The sequence below is a fragment of the Molossus molossus genome, unplaced genomic scaffold (assembly GCF_014108415.1).
Source record: "Molossus molossus isolate mMolMol1 unplaced genomic scaffold, mMolMol1.p scaffold_m16_p_1, whole genome shotgun sequence".
NCBI lineage: Eukaryota > Metazoa > Chordata > Mammalia > Chiroptera > Molossidae > Molossus > Molossus molossus.
The window spans coordinates 68,825,289-68,843,574 of record NW_023425344.1 but is presented as its reverse complement, the minus strand read 5'-3'; the positions used below and the strand labels follow the sequence as shown (position 1 = coordinate 68,843,574).

Sequence of the window (18,286 nt, the reverse complement as noted above, 5' to 3'; positions counted from 1 at the left end):
TCTTTAGGCTTTCCTATAACCTCTGAATATCATCTCATTACCAGATTTTGTTAAAAGTGACTAGCAAGTCTGATCATTCCAAATGCCTATGGTCACATTTTAAAATTAGTGCTATATTTTTGGACCTAAGACCTAAGTTTCTCGAAACATAGCAAGGATTGCACCACTGATATATGTATTTGGAAGTGGAAAGCAGTTGCAAATAGAAAAATTTTCAGATTTAAAGAATAAAGTCAATTATGTATAAAGAAAATGAAGGCTAGCCCTGGCCGGTTTGGCTCAGCGGTTAGAGCATCAGCCTGCGGTACAGAGATCTGGGTTTGGTTCCCGCTAAGGGCATGTACCTCGGATGCACTTTGTCCCCGGCCCTGGTTGATTGTGTGGGTGGCAGCCACTCGATGGTGTCCCTTTCACGTCGATGTTTCTCTCTCTCTCTCTCTTCCTCTCTCTCCCTCCCACTCTATCTGAACAAAAAATGGAAAAATGTCCTTGGGTGAGGATGAAAAAAAAAAAAAATGAAGGCTATAGGGGAAAAATTTCCCAAAGTGCTTATTTTTATATAATAAACATTCTGAAACTATTTGAGGGAAAAATGGTATGTCTTATAGCCAACATATATTTACATTTTTATTCTTTATCGGGAGAATAAAATTTCTCCCGTCCTTTACACATTCCTCTTATTAGAAATGATTGGTACCTTTATAAAAATAAACTGCAAAAAACTGGGGGAAGAAAGATACTGGCTTATGCTGTGACTGGTGGTTTAGTGTGTGCATATATATATATATACACACACACACACACACACACATACACACACACACATTCAATATATAATGGAATTTATGGTTGCATTTTCTTAGAAATCTGCTTGACCTTCTCAGAATTGGACCATTTTATAAATGCATCTATACTGATCTCTAGCTCAAAATCTACGAAATGGCTTTTGGCAATGCTTTAATATGGTGTGCTAGAAATTTGGATGTGACCAGCCAGATTAGTTCTAGAAAATTTGCCAGTGACTGTACACTATCTATAGAATCCAGCCCCAAGTCCAGCCCTGTTATTTAAGTCCTCCCTATCCAGCACCCCTTCCGTTTCAGTGATAGAGCTCACCATTGCTCAACAACAGTCTTCGATCCAGGCTGACAAATGTCTTCAAAATACCTCCCAGTTACCTAGTAAAATATGACACTTCTAACTCTGCCTTACTTTTGAGAAGGTTTTTGCCTCCTGCCTGAATATTATTCAGGCTAAAAAGTTCAGCTCAAGCCTCTAAATCACCGCGAAGTTTCCCTAATTGCCGGAAGGCATAGCAGCTTCGCCCGACTTAGCTCTCAGGATTTGCAGACACACCACACATATTTGGTTGCTCAGGCAAAAGCCTTGAGAGTATGCTGATTCTTTTCCTTCTACATCTTCCATCCAATCCTTCAGCTAGTCAGTTTTACCTGGATTTCAAAACATGGTCCAGTTCTTACCATGTGTCTCTCTTCTCCACTGTTACCACCGTAAGCCAGGCCTTCAGCATTTCTCACCAAGACTCCTTCCCTGGTCCCTTAACTGATCTCCCTGCCTCAGCTCATATATCCCAGTTAGTCTGTTCTCCACCAGTCAGAGTAATTCTTCAAGACGTAGACCAAATCCTCCCTCCCCTGCTCTCAACCATCCAGTGGTGTTCTATCACACGCGGAATGAAATATAAGCCCTCCCTTTGGTTTGGAGGCCTTCTGTTTCCCAGTCCTCATTAAGTTCTTATTTCCTTGTCCTTGACTCCTTGCATGCTGCCCTCCTGATGTTCTTCGGAGCCACCAATCACATTTCCAATACACTCTAAGTGCATAAAATAGACTGTACTCTTTTAATTGTGGACCGTTTCCTTTTTCTGAAAGCAAAGATAAAGGCTATAGTCTTTTTTAAAAAAGAAAACAATAACTGACTGCCCAGAAGTTCTCATCTTAATTATGAAAGACATAGTACTGCATGGAATGACTATAAAATGACAAAGATATCATTCATTCCCAGATTTCCATGTGCTTTTTGGCACATATAAGTAATTTAGCACATTGTAGAATATGAACCTATTCTAATGAAATTACTTGTGTCTTTCATACTTAACATAATACAGCTTGCTTTTCCACGCTTTTATAAAAATGTATTCGATTATCTATGGATACATGAAATTAAAAGCAAAACAACCATTTTGCTCACCACATAAATGTTATATATCTTGAAACTGCTTATCACTATACATTATTCCTGTTCCATTAAATATTTTCTTAGTACACCACATAAACTGCATTGCCTGTATGACAGATAGGCAAACCACATGCATCCAATATCAGGCAGTTGAGCATAAAATGCCAGAAAGAAGATTAGGAATATCGAGACAGAAAACAAAGCTTCCAAATGCTCTTGAAAGGAATGATCCTTTCCTCCTGACTCTCCACTATGTGTCTCCCTTCGAAAGTAATGCCCTCAGAACAACATTTCATGTTTTATAGCCAAACACATGCTCAGTGCCTTCTTACTAACTTACATATTAATAATAAAGTGAAATGTTTAGGCAGGTTGAAAAAGGAATCCCCCCCTCCATTCCTCTGCCTTTCGTGCAAGGATGACAGCTCCGAAATGTGCGTGTCCTCAGCAAGGCATGTGGCAGCATTCAGTTGCAAGAAGATGAGAGGAGAGAAAGGCTGCAAACTGGGAAGTATGTGGCATGTGTCACTGCAGGGACTTGGCTGTGGGGGCCTCTGGGAGGCACTGGATGAGGTGCCAGGCTCCTTTGTTTCTTCTGGAATACTTCAGCAATAAAGGTTTCCTTAGAAGCCGAGAAAAACATTAAAAACTGTAACAAAAATAAATATATAAATAAAAATGAAATAAATCAAGCTAAAAAAATAAAATAAAATAAACACTAGCTAGCTTTTGTGAGGCAGAGCTGTCATCTCTAAGTATTGATCAAGATTCAAGAGGAAGGCTTTGTAATTTCTTTTATCCATAGGCTCTCCTGATGTAGCTTAAAAATTTTGATCTCAGGAGCGATTTTGAGATGTGATAGGTTTTCTTAACAACAAGTGAAGAGCCATTCAAAACAGCTGCTAAATTCTGCCCACTGCGATGCGGATGTAGTTGAAACCGTGTTAGTTTAACAATTCCTCCTCCATGGGAGGGAATCAATAGATAACTTACGGCAAAATTATGTGTAAGGGCCACTAGCTTCACAGCCAGTGAAAATTGTGCATATGTTTGTTCTTTCATAATCTGAAGTGAATCTCTCAGATCAAGATGGCAATGAAAACTGTGGGAGCAAGATGCCTTATCTACTGGGCTGTTTTGAGATCTTAGCTTTTGTAAATAGCACTGCTATGAACACAGGTGTGCATATAATCTATCTGATTGGTATTTCAGGATTCTTTGGATATATTCCTAGAAGTGTGATCACTGGGTCAAAAGGTTGTTCCATTTTTAATTTTTTGAGGAAACACTATATTGTTTTCCATAGTGGCTGCACCAGTCTGCAGTGTACTAGAGTTTCCTTTTCTCCACACCCTCACCAGCACTTATCATTTGTTGATTTGTTGGTGGTAGCCATTCTGGCAGGTGTGAGGTGATACCTCATAGTCATTTTAATTTACATCTCTCTGATGATTAGTGACACTGAACATTTTTTCATATGTCTCTTGGCCATTTGTATGTTCTCTTTGGAGAGGTGTCTATTTACATTCTGTCCTCATTTTTTATTGGATTGTTTGTCTTCCTTTTGTTAAGTTTTATGTGTTCTTATATATTTTGAAAATTAACCCCTTATCAGATGTATCACTGGCAAATATGTTCTCTCATACAGTGGGTTGGTTCCCTTTTCATTTTACTGATGGTTTCTTTTGCTGTGCAGAAGATTTTAGTTTGAAGTCAACCAGCTTTTAATGTTAATTCTTATGAACTTCTCTGTCAATTCTAAATATTCTTTTCTTAATTTGTTTTCTATATGTTCCTTTTTATAGTATTGAGCAAGATTTATTCATTGTTTAGAATTATATTTGTCACTTGAGGGAATGTATTTTAACATATTTTAAATAAAACACCAGTTAACACAGCATTGGAATTTTCCTGTTAGAGATACACTGTTTTCTGTATATCTCACTAGGAGAGAAGTTAGCATGATACCATTATAATGTACTTGACTGATGTTAACTTTTCTAAGATGCACTGTTTCTGAGAATGCCATTATTTGTTTCATTCAGGTGCATTTCATACAAGTTGATACAGTCAGTACCTATTATTTCAGGACTTACTGCATAGGCATTAAAACTTGTCATCTTTTATCTGCCCAGTTCAGATTCTTTATGTGATTTAAGTTAGACATGCATTTACTTTTTAAGTTGTCATTTTAAAAAATTGGATGAACCAAAGAACTTATATGTATGTATGCATAACCAATGAACATAGACACAATGCTGGGAAGGGGGGTAGGATGGGGAGGAGGGTGTCTGGGGGGGGAGAGGAGAAACATCTGTAACAAAAATAAATTAAAAAAATAAAAATAAAAATTCAGAGGCAAAAAAAAATTGTATTTTGAATAAAGCTTAAAGGTGATCCACTAGCTAGCAACCAGTAATATTTCTAACAGCAATACAGTTGAACAAGCAACCTTATTGGCAAATTCAGAAAATAATTGAGCCCACAAAAATTATATGAGGTCCTGCTTACATCAGTACCTCCTTTCACATCTAACACTCAACAAATACTTTATAACATTTCTGTGCAGTATCATATGCTGTGATAAATTCTAGGACACAAGAGTGAATAAGGAATGTTCTTAGATCACAGGACAAAGGGACATAGCAGCTTTGTGTAACAGTTATTCCTACAAATCTCAGTAAAGCCAAAGGAATAGGCCCTGGCCAGTTTGGCCTAGCGGTTAGAGCGTCGGCCTGTGGTCCAGAGAGACCTGGGTTTGGTTCCCGCTAAGGGCATGTGCCTCAGTTGTAGTTTGTCCCCGGCCCTGGTTGGGTCATGTGGGTGGCAACCACTCGATGTGTCCCTTTCACGTCAATGTTTCTCTCTCTCTCTCTCTCTCTCTCTCTCTCTCTCCCCCCCTCTCCCTCTCTATCTCCCTCCCTCCCTCCCACTCTATCTGAACAAAAAATGGAAAAATGTCCTCGGGTGAAGATTAAAACAAAAAAGCTAAAGGAATAGTTTTCCCTGATCATTTTAGACTCTAGACACTTAGTTCAATGTCACCTTCTCCTTATCAGGTTGGAATCATTCCAAGCTTTTAAAATTCTGGGCAAACATGAAAATAAGACAGAGAGGAGACTAAATCTGCCACAAATGTGATATTCTTTTCATTCTTGCTTAGTACTGAAGGTCACGAATAAATTAGATTTTGTTTTTTCTGTTTTCTTTTTAGTTGATATAAGATAAAAACAAAACAAAACCCCAGCAATGTGAACTCAGGCCAATGTCTAAAACTGATTCTTAGTAAATAGGAAACTTCCTCTTAAGGATTCATGTATTTAAAGAGATTCCACACTTTCTCACTGTCACTGATTTGTGGAATACTCAATTATATGTGGCATAGTTTAATTATAGAAATTTGAGTTCTAGAAATGGACCCTGCAGTTATATAAGGATATATATTATAGACTTCTCCAAGTTTCCATGAAAAACAGAACAACACTAAATTCATTAGCTGTGTGACCAAGAACAAATAGCTTCATTATCCAGTTACATCATCTGTATATAAAGAGAATAATAAAATTCATATCTCAGAGGTGTGGTGGAGTTTCCATGGGATACATGTGGGTTCAGAACCTGGCACAAAGAGCTTAATATTTACAGTCCCCTCCTGTTCTTCCTTGGTATTCTGCAGGACATTTGTCATATTCCATCTACCATATTGATCAAACTGTGCTATGATTAGTGTGTGCTTCCCTGCCAAATTGTGGGATAATTTGGGATAAGGCCATTGCCGGTATACCTCATATTTTACAAAGTGCTTCATGATTTTCTAGTTGTTGGAATAGTGGCAAATATACAGCATAGTTTTTTAAAGTCTTTGTTGTTGTTGCTGTTGCTATAATAGCTTCACAGTAAGATGGGCAAAAAAAGGAATATACTCTCCATTTTACAAACACATTTTCAGTGCTCAAAGAAATGACATGAACTACGGTCATGTGTAGTGAGTGGCTCAGATGGAACACACTGAAGTCCAGTTTCTAATCTCAGTGCTTGCCTTACTGTACCCTAGAGACTAGTACGTGTTCCAGGAAAGTTTTAAATGTTGTATCATAGAACATCATCTGTATCCTTCTATATATCAGAAGAAAGTATCCTGCTACTCAATATTGCTAGCAGTTAACAGGTACTGACAGTCATTGGCACTTAAATATTTACCAAAGTAAATATTGTTATCCATGCAAGAATGGACAAGGAAAGATTTGTATCCTGTGTATGTTGCAAATCAACCCCCACCCCAACTATGGATAAGTTAAACAGATTAACTGCTAGAAAATAATTTATGTGTAGCATGCAACCTTTTTATAATTTCAACACATTTTCTCATCACTTCAACATAAAAGCAGAATCTCTGGTCCTCTGATCTTTCCCTGGCCACTTGCTTTTCCATAAAATAGCTGTCAAACCGCAAAGCCCACTACACACTGTTAAGAGTCCAGGCCACTAACAGCACCTCAGCTGGCAAGGATGTGAAGTGATAGCAACTCTTCTTCACTGCAGGTGAGAACACAAAATGCTGCAGGCACTTAGGATGGCAGTTTGGCATCCCTTATTAAACATGCTTTTACGAGACAGTCTAGCAATCTCATTCCTTGATATTTATCCAAGAGACCTGGACATTTACATGCACATAGATGTTGATAGAAGCTTTATATACAACTGCCCAGACTTGGGAGAAAGCAAGGTGCTCTTAAATAGGTAAATGGATAAATAAACTGTAGTGCACCCAGACAATAGAAAAGTATTTGGTAATAAAAATAAATGAGGTATCAAGCTGCAAAACACATGGAGGTACCTTAAATGTGTATTTTAAGTGAAGTAAGCTAGACTGAAAAGGCTACATTGTAGAAGATTTCAACCGTATGACCTTCTGGAAAAGACAAATCTGTGGAGACAGTGAATAGCCCAGTAGTTACCGGGAGTTTGGGGAAAGGACAGAGGGATGAATAGGAGGAATACAGAGCATATTGAGGGCAGTGAAACTGTTTTTTATGATGCTGTAATGGTGGATACATGAAATTATAATTTGTTGGAACTCAGAACTGTACAACACTAACAGTGAACTCTAAACTATAACAGATCAATATTGGTTGATCGATTTTAACAAATGTACCACACACTTATGCAAGATGTTAATAATTGGGGAAATTGTTGGGGGGGAATATATGGGAACTCTATATTTTCTATAAACCTAAGATGTCTCTGAAAAATAAAGTTCATTTAAAACATCGTAAAGCCCAGATTAGACATAGCATCTGTATAGTAGGAATCTTACTTCACACCATTTCACCTCTCCTGCGTATATAGTTGTATATCACTTCAGTAAGACTCGTGTGCAAATATAGGAATTTAAGATTTATGGGGAAATTATTTGAATTTCAAAATAATTCTTAATTAATGCACTTCTTCTCTAGTAAGCCAGGATAGAACAGTTAGTGTTCATTTAGTCACAGAGGATTGATGTCTGTAAGATACAGGAATGCAGTTAGAAGCTGGGAGAAGTGCTATTCTGATAGCTCCCACACAGCACTGTGAGGCATAGCACTTTTTGCTTTTTTTTCCCTCCTTCCAATGTCATTTAGTTACACATCAGCTAATACTTATTGTGAGCCTATGATGTGGCCCTTGCTGGGCACTGAGGATACTCTTTGTCATCATGGTGACTCAATGTACAAGTATCATTTTCACCTACAGTCATACTTGTTTTTCTTCACCTCAGGAGAGTATAAACTCTTCTGAGGATAAAGGCTACATCTTAATCATTTTTTTGGCCTCTACAGAATCCAGCACAATGTCTTCAAAAACTGCAGGCCCCAAGAATTTGTTGACTCAGTGAGTGACTGTATGACTAAATTAGTGAACAAACATCTGTGTATCCTTCCCTGCTCATGTATATGGTGCAACTGTAACATAGCAGAAGTCTCATTTCTTTAGGACCCAATACCTCTCCCTCAGGTCAGTGCTGTTTTACTGTCCACTGACCTGCCACCTGGGCTCTCAGTCCACATCCCCATTTTACATGAGAGTAATCAGGACAAACAAGTGTTTTTGTTTTTGTTTTTAATCCTTTTTTCATTTGTCTTCAGACAGAGTGGGAGGGAGGGAGGGGGGGAAGGAAGAAGGGGGAGAGAGAGAGAGAAAGAGAGAGAGAGAGAAAGAAACATCGATGTGAGAGAGATACATCAATTGGTTGCCTCCTGCATGACCTAGACCAGGGCAGGGGACTGACTGAACTGCAACCAAGGTACATGCCCTTGACCGCAACGAAACCCATGACTCTTTGGTCTGTGGGCCAACGCTCTAACTCAGTGGTTCTCAACCTTCCTAGTGCCGCAACCCTTTAATACAGTTCCTCATGTTGTGGTGACTCCCAACCATAAAATTATTTTTGTTGCTACTTTATAACTGTAATTTTGCTACTATTATGAATTGCCATCAGAAATATGTGTTTTCTGATGGTCTTAAGTGACCCCTGTGAAAGGGTCACTCAACCCCCGAAGGAGTTGTCACCTACAGGCTGAGAACCGCGGCCCAACAGCTGAGTCAAACCAGCCAGGGCTAAACAAGTGTTTTTAATGATCTTTTTACCCATAGCTAACCTTTCATCAATCAAATCAAAGTATAAAAAGCAATATAGCTATCAATGAGTATTATAAGGCTGTATTATAAAACATTGCAATAATTGGGGCTGATGTAGAGAAAACACCTCAATAACTATTAGGTATTTTGCTTTTCTGTAAATATGTTGATATGTACTTACCTTGTATCCATTCTATTTCCTGCAGGAAACAGATGATGCAGCCAAATTAGGTAATTTTCAGAGTCTTTAGTGTCTTTATAAAGTGACTGACTATGAAGACTTGGCTCGAGTTAGCAAAAACAGAAGAAATAGTGTAGTACTTCAGTAATAACAGGGGGCCCCTTTGCAACCACTAGACCTAGATGAGCAGGAGCAGATTCTCAGGACAGGGTATTATGGGGAGGGGGAGAGAAAATGAGACTGTGAAGACGCCGTCTGACAGGAGCTGTGATCTGTGAGCTTGCCTCCTGCCTGCACTGATGTGGCAGGGAGTAAATAGTGAGGGGAGAGTGACCTGATCTTCCTTCCCTACCTCCCCATTTTATCTTTCCGGTGCTCCTATTGGCCAACACATGGCAACTGAAAGGCAAAGGAGTACATTGAGGTAGCCCAGTGGTTCGCAAACAGGTGATTTGGATCCTCAGGACTGGTGTTTTGTCTGGCACACCTCTGGGGGAAAGGAGGAGGGAACTCTACTGGCGTCCAGCGGGTAGAGGCCAGGTCTGCTAACTATCCTGCCCTGCACAGGACATCCTCCCATGACGAAGAAGTATTGGTTCAAAATGTCACTAGTGCCGAGCTTGAGAAACTCTGATATAATTCATACTAGTCATCTACCCAGGATATGGAGCAAGACAGCAGGATGGAGAGAGTTTCTGAAGAGGGAGAAGGGAGAAACAGCATACTCCACAAATAAGCCAGTGAAATCGCAGATGTGAGAAGTAGCTCTGGACGTAGAGAAGTCTCAAAAATATGGTGGTAGTATTTTAGGAAAGTATTAAAATTCAACTTGGGGTGCATACAATTTAGTAGGACAGGTTTGTTTTTAGAGAAAGCCTTGTGAGATTTATGTAAAGGTTTTTAATAAAGGGCACACACTATACTCAGTTGACACCCAGTCATGTTATGCAAAACATGGACAAGAATATAATAAAACAAAGGATTTCATGGCCACACAGGCAACCCCCACTGCTTCCATTCATGTGCTGTGAAAGGCTGTCGTGTACCTAGGAATACAGCTACACAAGACAGTAAACTTGGTATTTATGCAGCTTCATATGTTTGCACCCACCAGTAAGCATAGCCTTTCTATCTAGTAGATATTTAATTCTTTTATTCACTTCTTGTTTATTCACAAGAGCCTTCTCTACAAAAACTGTTTCTCACATTTTTATAATTTAAGCCTTTAATCTGCTGTACAGAGTCCGGACTCATTCTCCGAGTTGTGTTCTTTTTTCTCAATATTATATATTCTCACGACGACTTATCCCTTTGTCCATTTCTAATGGAATCTCTGACCTAATATACACTCCCACATTTCCCTTTATACACTGCATGTTTTTACTGAGATGTCACACTTTGACTTCAGTAGATCTAAAGTTGAACTTAATCTTTCCTCCAGACAAGGAGCCTTCCATATCAGCTATTCCCGTTGACATCTGAGTTTTTCCTATGGCCCACAATATCGATATTTAGTGAATTACATTCCCCTCTTTTCCACATTGAGCCATAAAATGACTCTAGAATCCTTATAGTTTTCATTCTTCCAGTCTCTCTCCTTCTCTCCCAGTACGTTTGGACACGACTCCCATCAAGCCGCCATCTATCCGAGGCTTACCTCTTCCTCCCAGGCAACTTTCCGCTGCCATATGTACCACTTCACACTTTCCTCTTCACTCAAACATATTTAACTGGCCCCCATTTATTAGAAGCCAATGTTTATGTCATTAAACTGTCTACATTATATCTTAGATGCTACATCATATCTGTTGTCATTTGTTTATTTGTACATTTATGAGTTGGCTAACCTTAAACACCGGGAAATGCATTATCTATAGTATAATATCTCAAAGACTGGCTCATCCATTGTTATCAGAACAAATCAGGTTCCTCCTACCTTTGTGTATGTGTATATATTCTATGCCTGGAACCTGTTCTCAAATCTCAAATATCTAAGACACACTTTTGGTCTAAGAGCACAAAAATCCCTACCGCAATTGTCATAGCACTTGTTGCCTCTACTATTTCTGTTGAACTTGTCAGAGATGGCTGCTCATGTTAATTATCCTTTTGGTACAAAATCTTTAGTATTTACAACTTCATTGTAATTACTTTAGTATTAAACGGTAATACGTTTTTCTTTGCGTTCCCTGTTACAATTCCTTGCATATGATAGGTATTAAATAAACATTTTCTGTTGATCTCTACACCTGCATTGCCCCATATGATAAGCACAAGATTCATGTTACTGGGAAGGACTTGAAATGTAGGTAGCCTGTCAACAGTGTAAAATAAGGTAGGACGTGTCTCAGGCTGCCGTGCAGCTCTGAGGAAGTCTTGGCTTCTAGCAGGGAGTTCTGGTGCGAAGGTTGCTTGTTAAGGAGAAATGCCCCCAAGCAGAAATGTCCAGGCCCTAGACATACTGCTGTTCTCAGCACTGGAGGCTGGCCTGGGTTTCAACCCAGTGGATCCTAAGGCTGCTGAGCAGGTACTGACAGCAATTCTTACAGCTAATTGGCTTTTGAATAAAGATCCAAGCGGTGTCTCTCCGTGGCTACTACCCTGGGTCAGGGCAGAGGTTGCCAAGGAGCTTAGCAAGATAAAGGCACAAAGGAAATTTTGGGGAAATAATAAAAATATATGCTTTTGTGTCTACAGTGGTGAATATATAGATTTTTTTAAATGTATCAAGACTCTAGAAATATACATAAACAATAAGGGCACAGTTTTGTAAGCAAATTATACCTCTGCATAGTTGACTTTTTAAAATTATATACTTCCCTTGATATAGGAGAGCAAACTTAAAACCACCTCTCCTACATAAATTAATTGTCCTGTGATCAGCAAAGCAGAAGGTTCCTGGTGGAAGACAGAACCGGTGACATTTAGCAAAAGAGGGAAGATGGGCCTTGTCCTGTTATCCTAGTGTAAACTTCGGGTCTATGAAGGGGCTATGCTATTTATCCAGGTGAACACACTACTGAAGATATAATAAGGGGTCTGGAAAAATAAAATGTGAAGGCTTTTTGCTAGGTGACATTTAACTTCCAGAACACGTGGAAGGAAGCGGTGTCGGCTATGCAGGAATGGTTTCTCATCACTGGTCAGATGATGAATTGTCTTCTTTCCCCTAAACTTGCTCTTCTTCCTGTAATGTTCTTTTTCAGTATCTTCAACTCTCCCTCTGACTCACCCACCTCCCTCTCTTGTCGTCAGTCACCAAGTTCTGCAGTTTCATTGTCTATATCCCATTTATCTGTAACTCATCTCTGGATTTCAGTTTCTCTTAGGTGGGCAGTTGCAGTGATCTCCAGCTGGTTTCTTTTTTCCTCTCCTTGCACCGTCCAAATCCAAATCCAGGTCTCATAACTGAGTCCCCCAGCTTGGCACCCGGGGCAGTTCTTCATTGTCAGGACACAGGTTGTCCATGTGCCAGCTCGGGCTCTCTCCAACCTCCTGTCTCGCATCTGTTGGCCTAGGTTTTGCCCTCTGGTTGGTTGGTGCTCCCTTAGCATATCTTTTCATGAATATTATGGTTTTTAATACACAGTAATGTTGTTTACCAATTTATCTCCAAAATTTGACAATGAACTTTCTAAACACAAGGACATTAAAAAAAAAAAATCCTCAGTATTTTACAAGCTCCTTGAATATAGAAGAGCCCCAAATGAAATAAGTCAGTTATTTAGTGTGTTACTTCTCTTTTGCTTTATATAGTTTTTTAAATAAAAACTAAGTTATAACCCTTTTATTTATTTATTTAAATTATGGGGGTTTTTTTGTTGTTGTTTTTGTTGTTGTTGTTAATCCTCACCTGAGGATATTTTTCCATTGATTTTTAGAGTAGGAAGAGGGGCGGGGAGAAACATTGATGTGAGAGAGACATTGATTGGTTGCCTCCTGCATGATCTTGACTAGGGCTGGAGATCAAACCCAGGTACGTGGCCTTGACCAGGAATTGAACCTGAGAACCTTTGGTCTGTAGGCTGACACTCTAACCACTGAGCCAAACTGACCCGGACATAAATATTAGAAAAACTGGAGATACTTCTTAAAAGTTTTCTTTCTATAATCTTCCTATGTATTTTTCCATAGGTGCAAAGTAATAAAAAAAAATGAAGACGTTCAGTATCCTTCCATGAAGTGATATTATGACAGATAAGGCCCAGGAGCTATTTGAATTCTCTCACTTTTAATAGGGGCAGCTCTCATTCTAGATTTTTCTATTCTACTATAAATTAGTTTAATTAGAATAACACACAAAGGCTTCCAAATTGACTTTGCTTTGTTCCCAGCATGGGTTTTCTTTTTCTTATCTTAGAATATTATGGAAGAGGACTTCATTTTTTTTTCTTCAGTCTATCCCTTCATATATATTTGAACCAATTTAGGTGCCCGTCCTCTATTCAAAGAGAATCAGATTTACTGTGACCTGTCAGTAGTAGAGGCTACTTTCTATGAGTGAACAGCTGCTCTTTTTTTAAATTAATTAATTTATTTTTTTCACAGATGTTTCTCCTTTTCCCCCCACTGATTCCCCCCTCCCTCCCCACCCCGTCCCCACCTTTGTTGTCCATGTCCACTGTTCATGCATACATGCATATAAGTTCTGTGGTTTATCTTCAGGGGATTGTCAGTCTGTACCCCACTTCCACCTCTCTGGGGCTACCCATTCCTCAGACTGTTATGTTCATTATATTCCACAAATAAGTGAGATCATGTGATATTTGTCTTTCTCTGCTTGGCGTGTTTCGCTTAGGATAATATTTTCTAGGTCCCTCCATGTCGTCTCAAAGGATAAGACATCTTTCTTTCTTCTATGAACAGCTGCTTTTTATCTCTATCTGAAAATCAATTCTCTTGGGGATCTTTCTAGCACCCTGACAGCAGAAGAAGGAATATTATGTTCATTGCATGACTTTATGGTATTTCTAATTATAACACTACTGCGGTGGTAATTGAAGCAGTTCCACGGGAATATGTATTATGAAGTTTTTAACAGTTGTTAAGTCCACTCTTTATAGGTCAAGGAATCCTCAGATAATCATTGTGTGGGGAATGAGTCCTAGATTATAATGTGATGAGAACTAAAATAGCTCTATGTTTATTACATTAAAGTGCTCTGAATTTCTTCTTTCTTTCTTTTTTTCTTTTAATCCTCACCTGAGGATATTTTTCCATTGATTTTCAGTTGTGAGAGAGACACATTGATTGCCAGGGATCAAACCATAACCAAAGGGCATGCCCTTGACCGGAATCAAACCCGAGACTCTAATCTGCAGGCGACGCTCTAACCACTGAGGCAAACTGGCCAGGGTCTACTACTTTTTTCACAAATTCTTCACATAGCCATTATTTTTACTGCTCTTCATTTTAAGTGAAATAAAAAAATTATATATGCATACATACACAAAAGATGAATCTACAGAGGATATAAATATTGAAATCAAGGATGATTCATTCTCCCTCACTCTCCAAAGCACCCAGACTGCTGGCTTGGCTTGGCTTAAGCCTTCTCTCACTCCATCACCAGTGTCAACCCAGGTCTTCAGAACAGCTCACCTGGCCTGTTAAAACTGCCTGACTGCTTTCTGACACAATAGCATTGTCCTGCTACACAGCATATTCTGTTGTCTTAGCCACACACTAGAACCTCCAGGAAAGAGCCTGTACTAAGTTCCTTCATCTGACACTTGTGAACATTTCTTAGATCAATGAATAGTCTTCAGATTCTTGGTGGGTCCCTAGACGTTTATGCAAAGTGCTGTGAATAGGTAAGGAATGGGTAATTTTGGTTCTTTTATCAGGTTCTAATAGGGTTAAATAAAACCAAACATTAAGAACTTTTACAAGAGAAAGAGTTCCAAGCTTCTTCTATCCCTATTACCAGCTCAACTACCAGTCTACATCCCATGTTATATTCTGAAACTGAATCCGTAAGACCACGACAGAGCCATCAAAATAGTGCGCACAGCTTTAAGTGGTAGAAGAAAAGGTCCCTAAGGTTCTTTTCTACATGCAGCTTAGTTCAACAAATATTTCTTCAGCTCCTGCTATGCACCAATCAGGTACTAGGTACTAAAGATACAGAGGTGAAATGTAAAGTTTTTTCTTTTGTGGAATAAGTAATAAGTGAGTAAAGAAGTAAGCAATCAAGGTAATTTGGATAGCTTTAGGTGCTGTAAAGGAAAACAGAATACTTTTTTATTAATAGTAATAACATTAATGACATCATTTTCTCATGCCATGTGCCAGGCACTATGCTACTAGGTATTCACAAATATATCCTCAATTAATCTTCACAACAGTATTTTGGTATTAACACCCCTCTGTTCACATATGTAAAAATTGAGGCTTAAAATGGCTATCTTCCCACAGATAACAAAGTTACAAAATGACAGTGCAAAACAGAAAAAGCTCATTTATTCATTAATCCATGTTGACTGAATGTCTCTTATGTGTCAAACATTGTTCTGAAACACTGGGCTATAACCATGAACAGAATAAAAGTTCCTGCTTTCGAGGAATGAACATTCTCACAAACAATAAACATAAAAAGTATAACAGATAGGTTTCTGGCTCATGGTGAGAGCTATGAATGACCTTAAGCTAGAGAAAGCAAGAAAAAAGATTCTCCCCCCAGCCTTTGGAAATGAACACACTCTTTCCAACAAATTGATTTTAATCCAGTGAAACTCCTGTAAAATGTCTGACCTGCAGAATTCCAACCTGATACATTTGTGTGGTTTTAAGCCACCAAATTTGTGGTAACTCATTATAGCAGTAATAGAATAATACTATATCAAAATATTTATATCTTAAAGTAACAAAATATAAATGTGACAAGGAATATCCAAGGATTGTTGTAAATGCTGCAAAAGATAATGAATTTAAGCAACTAAGGACAATGTGTGACATAAAGTAACGCATGCTATAATTTTATCATTATTATCAAAATTTAGGGACTATAATAAGTGGTATGCATGTAAAGAGATAAAAGACTTTCTTGCTGAAGTAGAGGTTATAAAGGAGCATATACAGGTAGATAACAGTTATCAAATAAGGAAAAACTGAATGTTTTACTGGGTTAAATCTAATTCAAAGGGGAATGGAATAAAAGACCCACAGAAGGCTTTTAAAATTAAAATGCAAGCTAAAGGATAGATTAAATTCTGAGTCCTGTATAGAAAAAGTAAAGAGATGATGGAAACATCAACAGACTAGATTGACACACTTTATATACTAGTCACAGTCATGACCAGGGGATTAACCATGAGAATAATAAGCTATACCCGAAGTAAACCAAAGAGAGTGTGTGAACGTGGGGGAGTGTGCACAGAATGGCCGATGTTGGGCTGTTATAAAGGAATCTGGTACCAATTGCATCACTGGGTTTCACCTGGAGAAACTGAGTTGGATGGGTCTAATAACCTAGTTTTTCTACCAGCTTAGGTTTCGGCAGGTCACTTAGACTCACGTACCTGTTTCGTTTGTAAATATAAGGATGGGTGTTTCAGGATCTCTAAGGGGTTTTCTAGCTGTAAATTTGTATAGATTTCTCTTGTCTTTAAAGTGGAAAATTACTTTTGTATTACAAATATTCTAAATATATAGGATGTCAGGAATGCTCATTTTATTTTTTTCCTTTATTAATTTTAGAGAGAGAGGAAGGGAGAGGGAGAGAGAGATAGAAACATCAATGAGAGAGAACATCAATTCGCTGCCTTCTGCACGCTCCCCACTGGGGATTTGGCCCACAACCTGGTCATGTGCCCTGACCGGGAATCAAACCGGCGACTTCTTGGTGCATGGGTCAACGCTCAACCTCTAAGCCACACTGGCTGGACGTGAAACATTCGTTTTAAAGACAAAATATTTTTAAAAAGCATTCTAGAAATAAACATAGGTAATGTTTAGATATTTATGTCTATTTTTCTTCAAAAGTGTCCACACTACCAGGCATCCGGAGGAGAGAAAACGTTCTGATTGTATGAGTACACATTGGGAAGACTTGAATTCCTGAAGTCGGAAAAACATTTGGAAGGGTCAATAACCATGTTTCAGAGTAGCCAGGTCAAAATTACTTGTTTGCAAGACATTTTTACCTGTGGGAACCACTGCCATATAACACACAGAAGCATTCAGTTCAGTAGGAGGTATATTTACAGGGAGCTGGACATTTTTCCTGAGCGTGATTTTGAGGCAACAGTATATCATTAACTTTGAAAGTGGTTGGGGTTAAAAACACTTCACCAGGCTAAGTGGTGATGATGGGGGAGGGTGGCGAGGGGAGGGGATTTGTATTGTGTTTTCTCTGTGGACAGAGGAGCACATTATTCATTTTTGTCACACTACTAAATTGCAGCTGTGCAGAATTTATTAATGTATTCCTCTGAGACGAGCAAAAAGCCACCGCAGGAAATCAATGACTTGTTCTCCTCACACCCACAATACAGAGTGAGAAACATCTCTCAGTGACTTTGGTTTTGACCTACGGAGTAACTCCTCTTAAGGAAAATAAATTAACTCAATGACTCTCCTACTTAAACTTTGACCTTTACCTTATAAGAGATTTTCCATATGACATGCTGAGCTGCCTCAATTATGTCAGTGTGTCCCCTGAGACAGGTGGATGAGACCACAACAACCACAGAGCACAAAATCTTCAATAGCCGGTGTAGAGCAAAACATTACTTAAATACGTGTTAGTGCATATAATTCTCACTAATGTCAGAGAGCATGCTCTAAAATTCTGCACGAGGCTATTGTGTGATAATTACTGTCTTGAACTAGCTTGCAGTGCTCCGATTAGTATAATACCTGATAGATGTGTACGCGTGTTGTGTGTGTGTGTCCATATATACACAGCACAGGTGATTTCCCTGTTCCTTGAGGTCGGGATTCAGTTACTCACGCAGGGTGCTGCTGGACTTGTCCTTCACTTTTCCATTGTCCTTAGCCATTGCTCATACGTCTTCCTACTCTTCTTACAACATCACTTGTCATCAAAGACATTTCTCTGCCCGTGCCCCCTACAAATTGCTGCCAGAGACCTAGGACACAGATTTAGGCAGCGTTCACTTTCTACCAAGAACTGGACCAGGGCTACACACAGCCCAGGGTTGCTCAGGCCCTTTCTGCAATAACCCCTACTTTCCTCCAGGATCCCCTCTCTCCTGCCTAGAACCTCAGGACTTCTTATCTTACTACTGAGAACTGGAGAAACTTACGGCTGAGAGCTAGAGT

At 39.0% G+C, this 18,286-nt stretch overlaps 1 protein-coding gene across 8 annotated transcripts in view; it reads left to right on the top strand.

The window, feature by feature from the left end:
• The window catches only part of SNCA (synuclein alpha), a 111,111-nt gene that overhangs the window by 29,938 nt on the left and 62,887 nt on the right, over positions 1-18,286 (top strand). For 6 of the 8 annotated variants that reach the window (XM_036258761.1, XM_036257988.1, XM_036255008.1 and 3 more), the window contains exon 5: positions 9,027-9,051. The exons of 1 other annotated variant lie outside the window; for it this stretch is intronic. In XM_036258761.1, coding sequence (XP_036114654.1) covers positions 9,027-9,051 — 25 coding nt within the window. Of the gene's footprint in view, positions 1-9,026; positions 9,052-9,662; positions 9,716-18,286 lie in introns of those variants that run through there. One more of the 8 variants, XM_036261721.1, reaches the window with a different exon arrangement.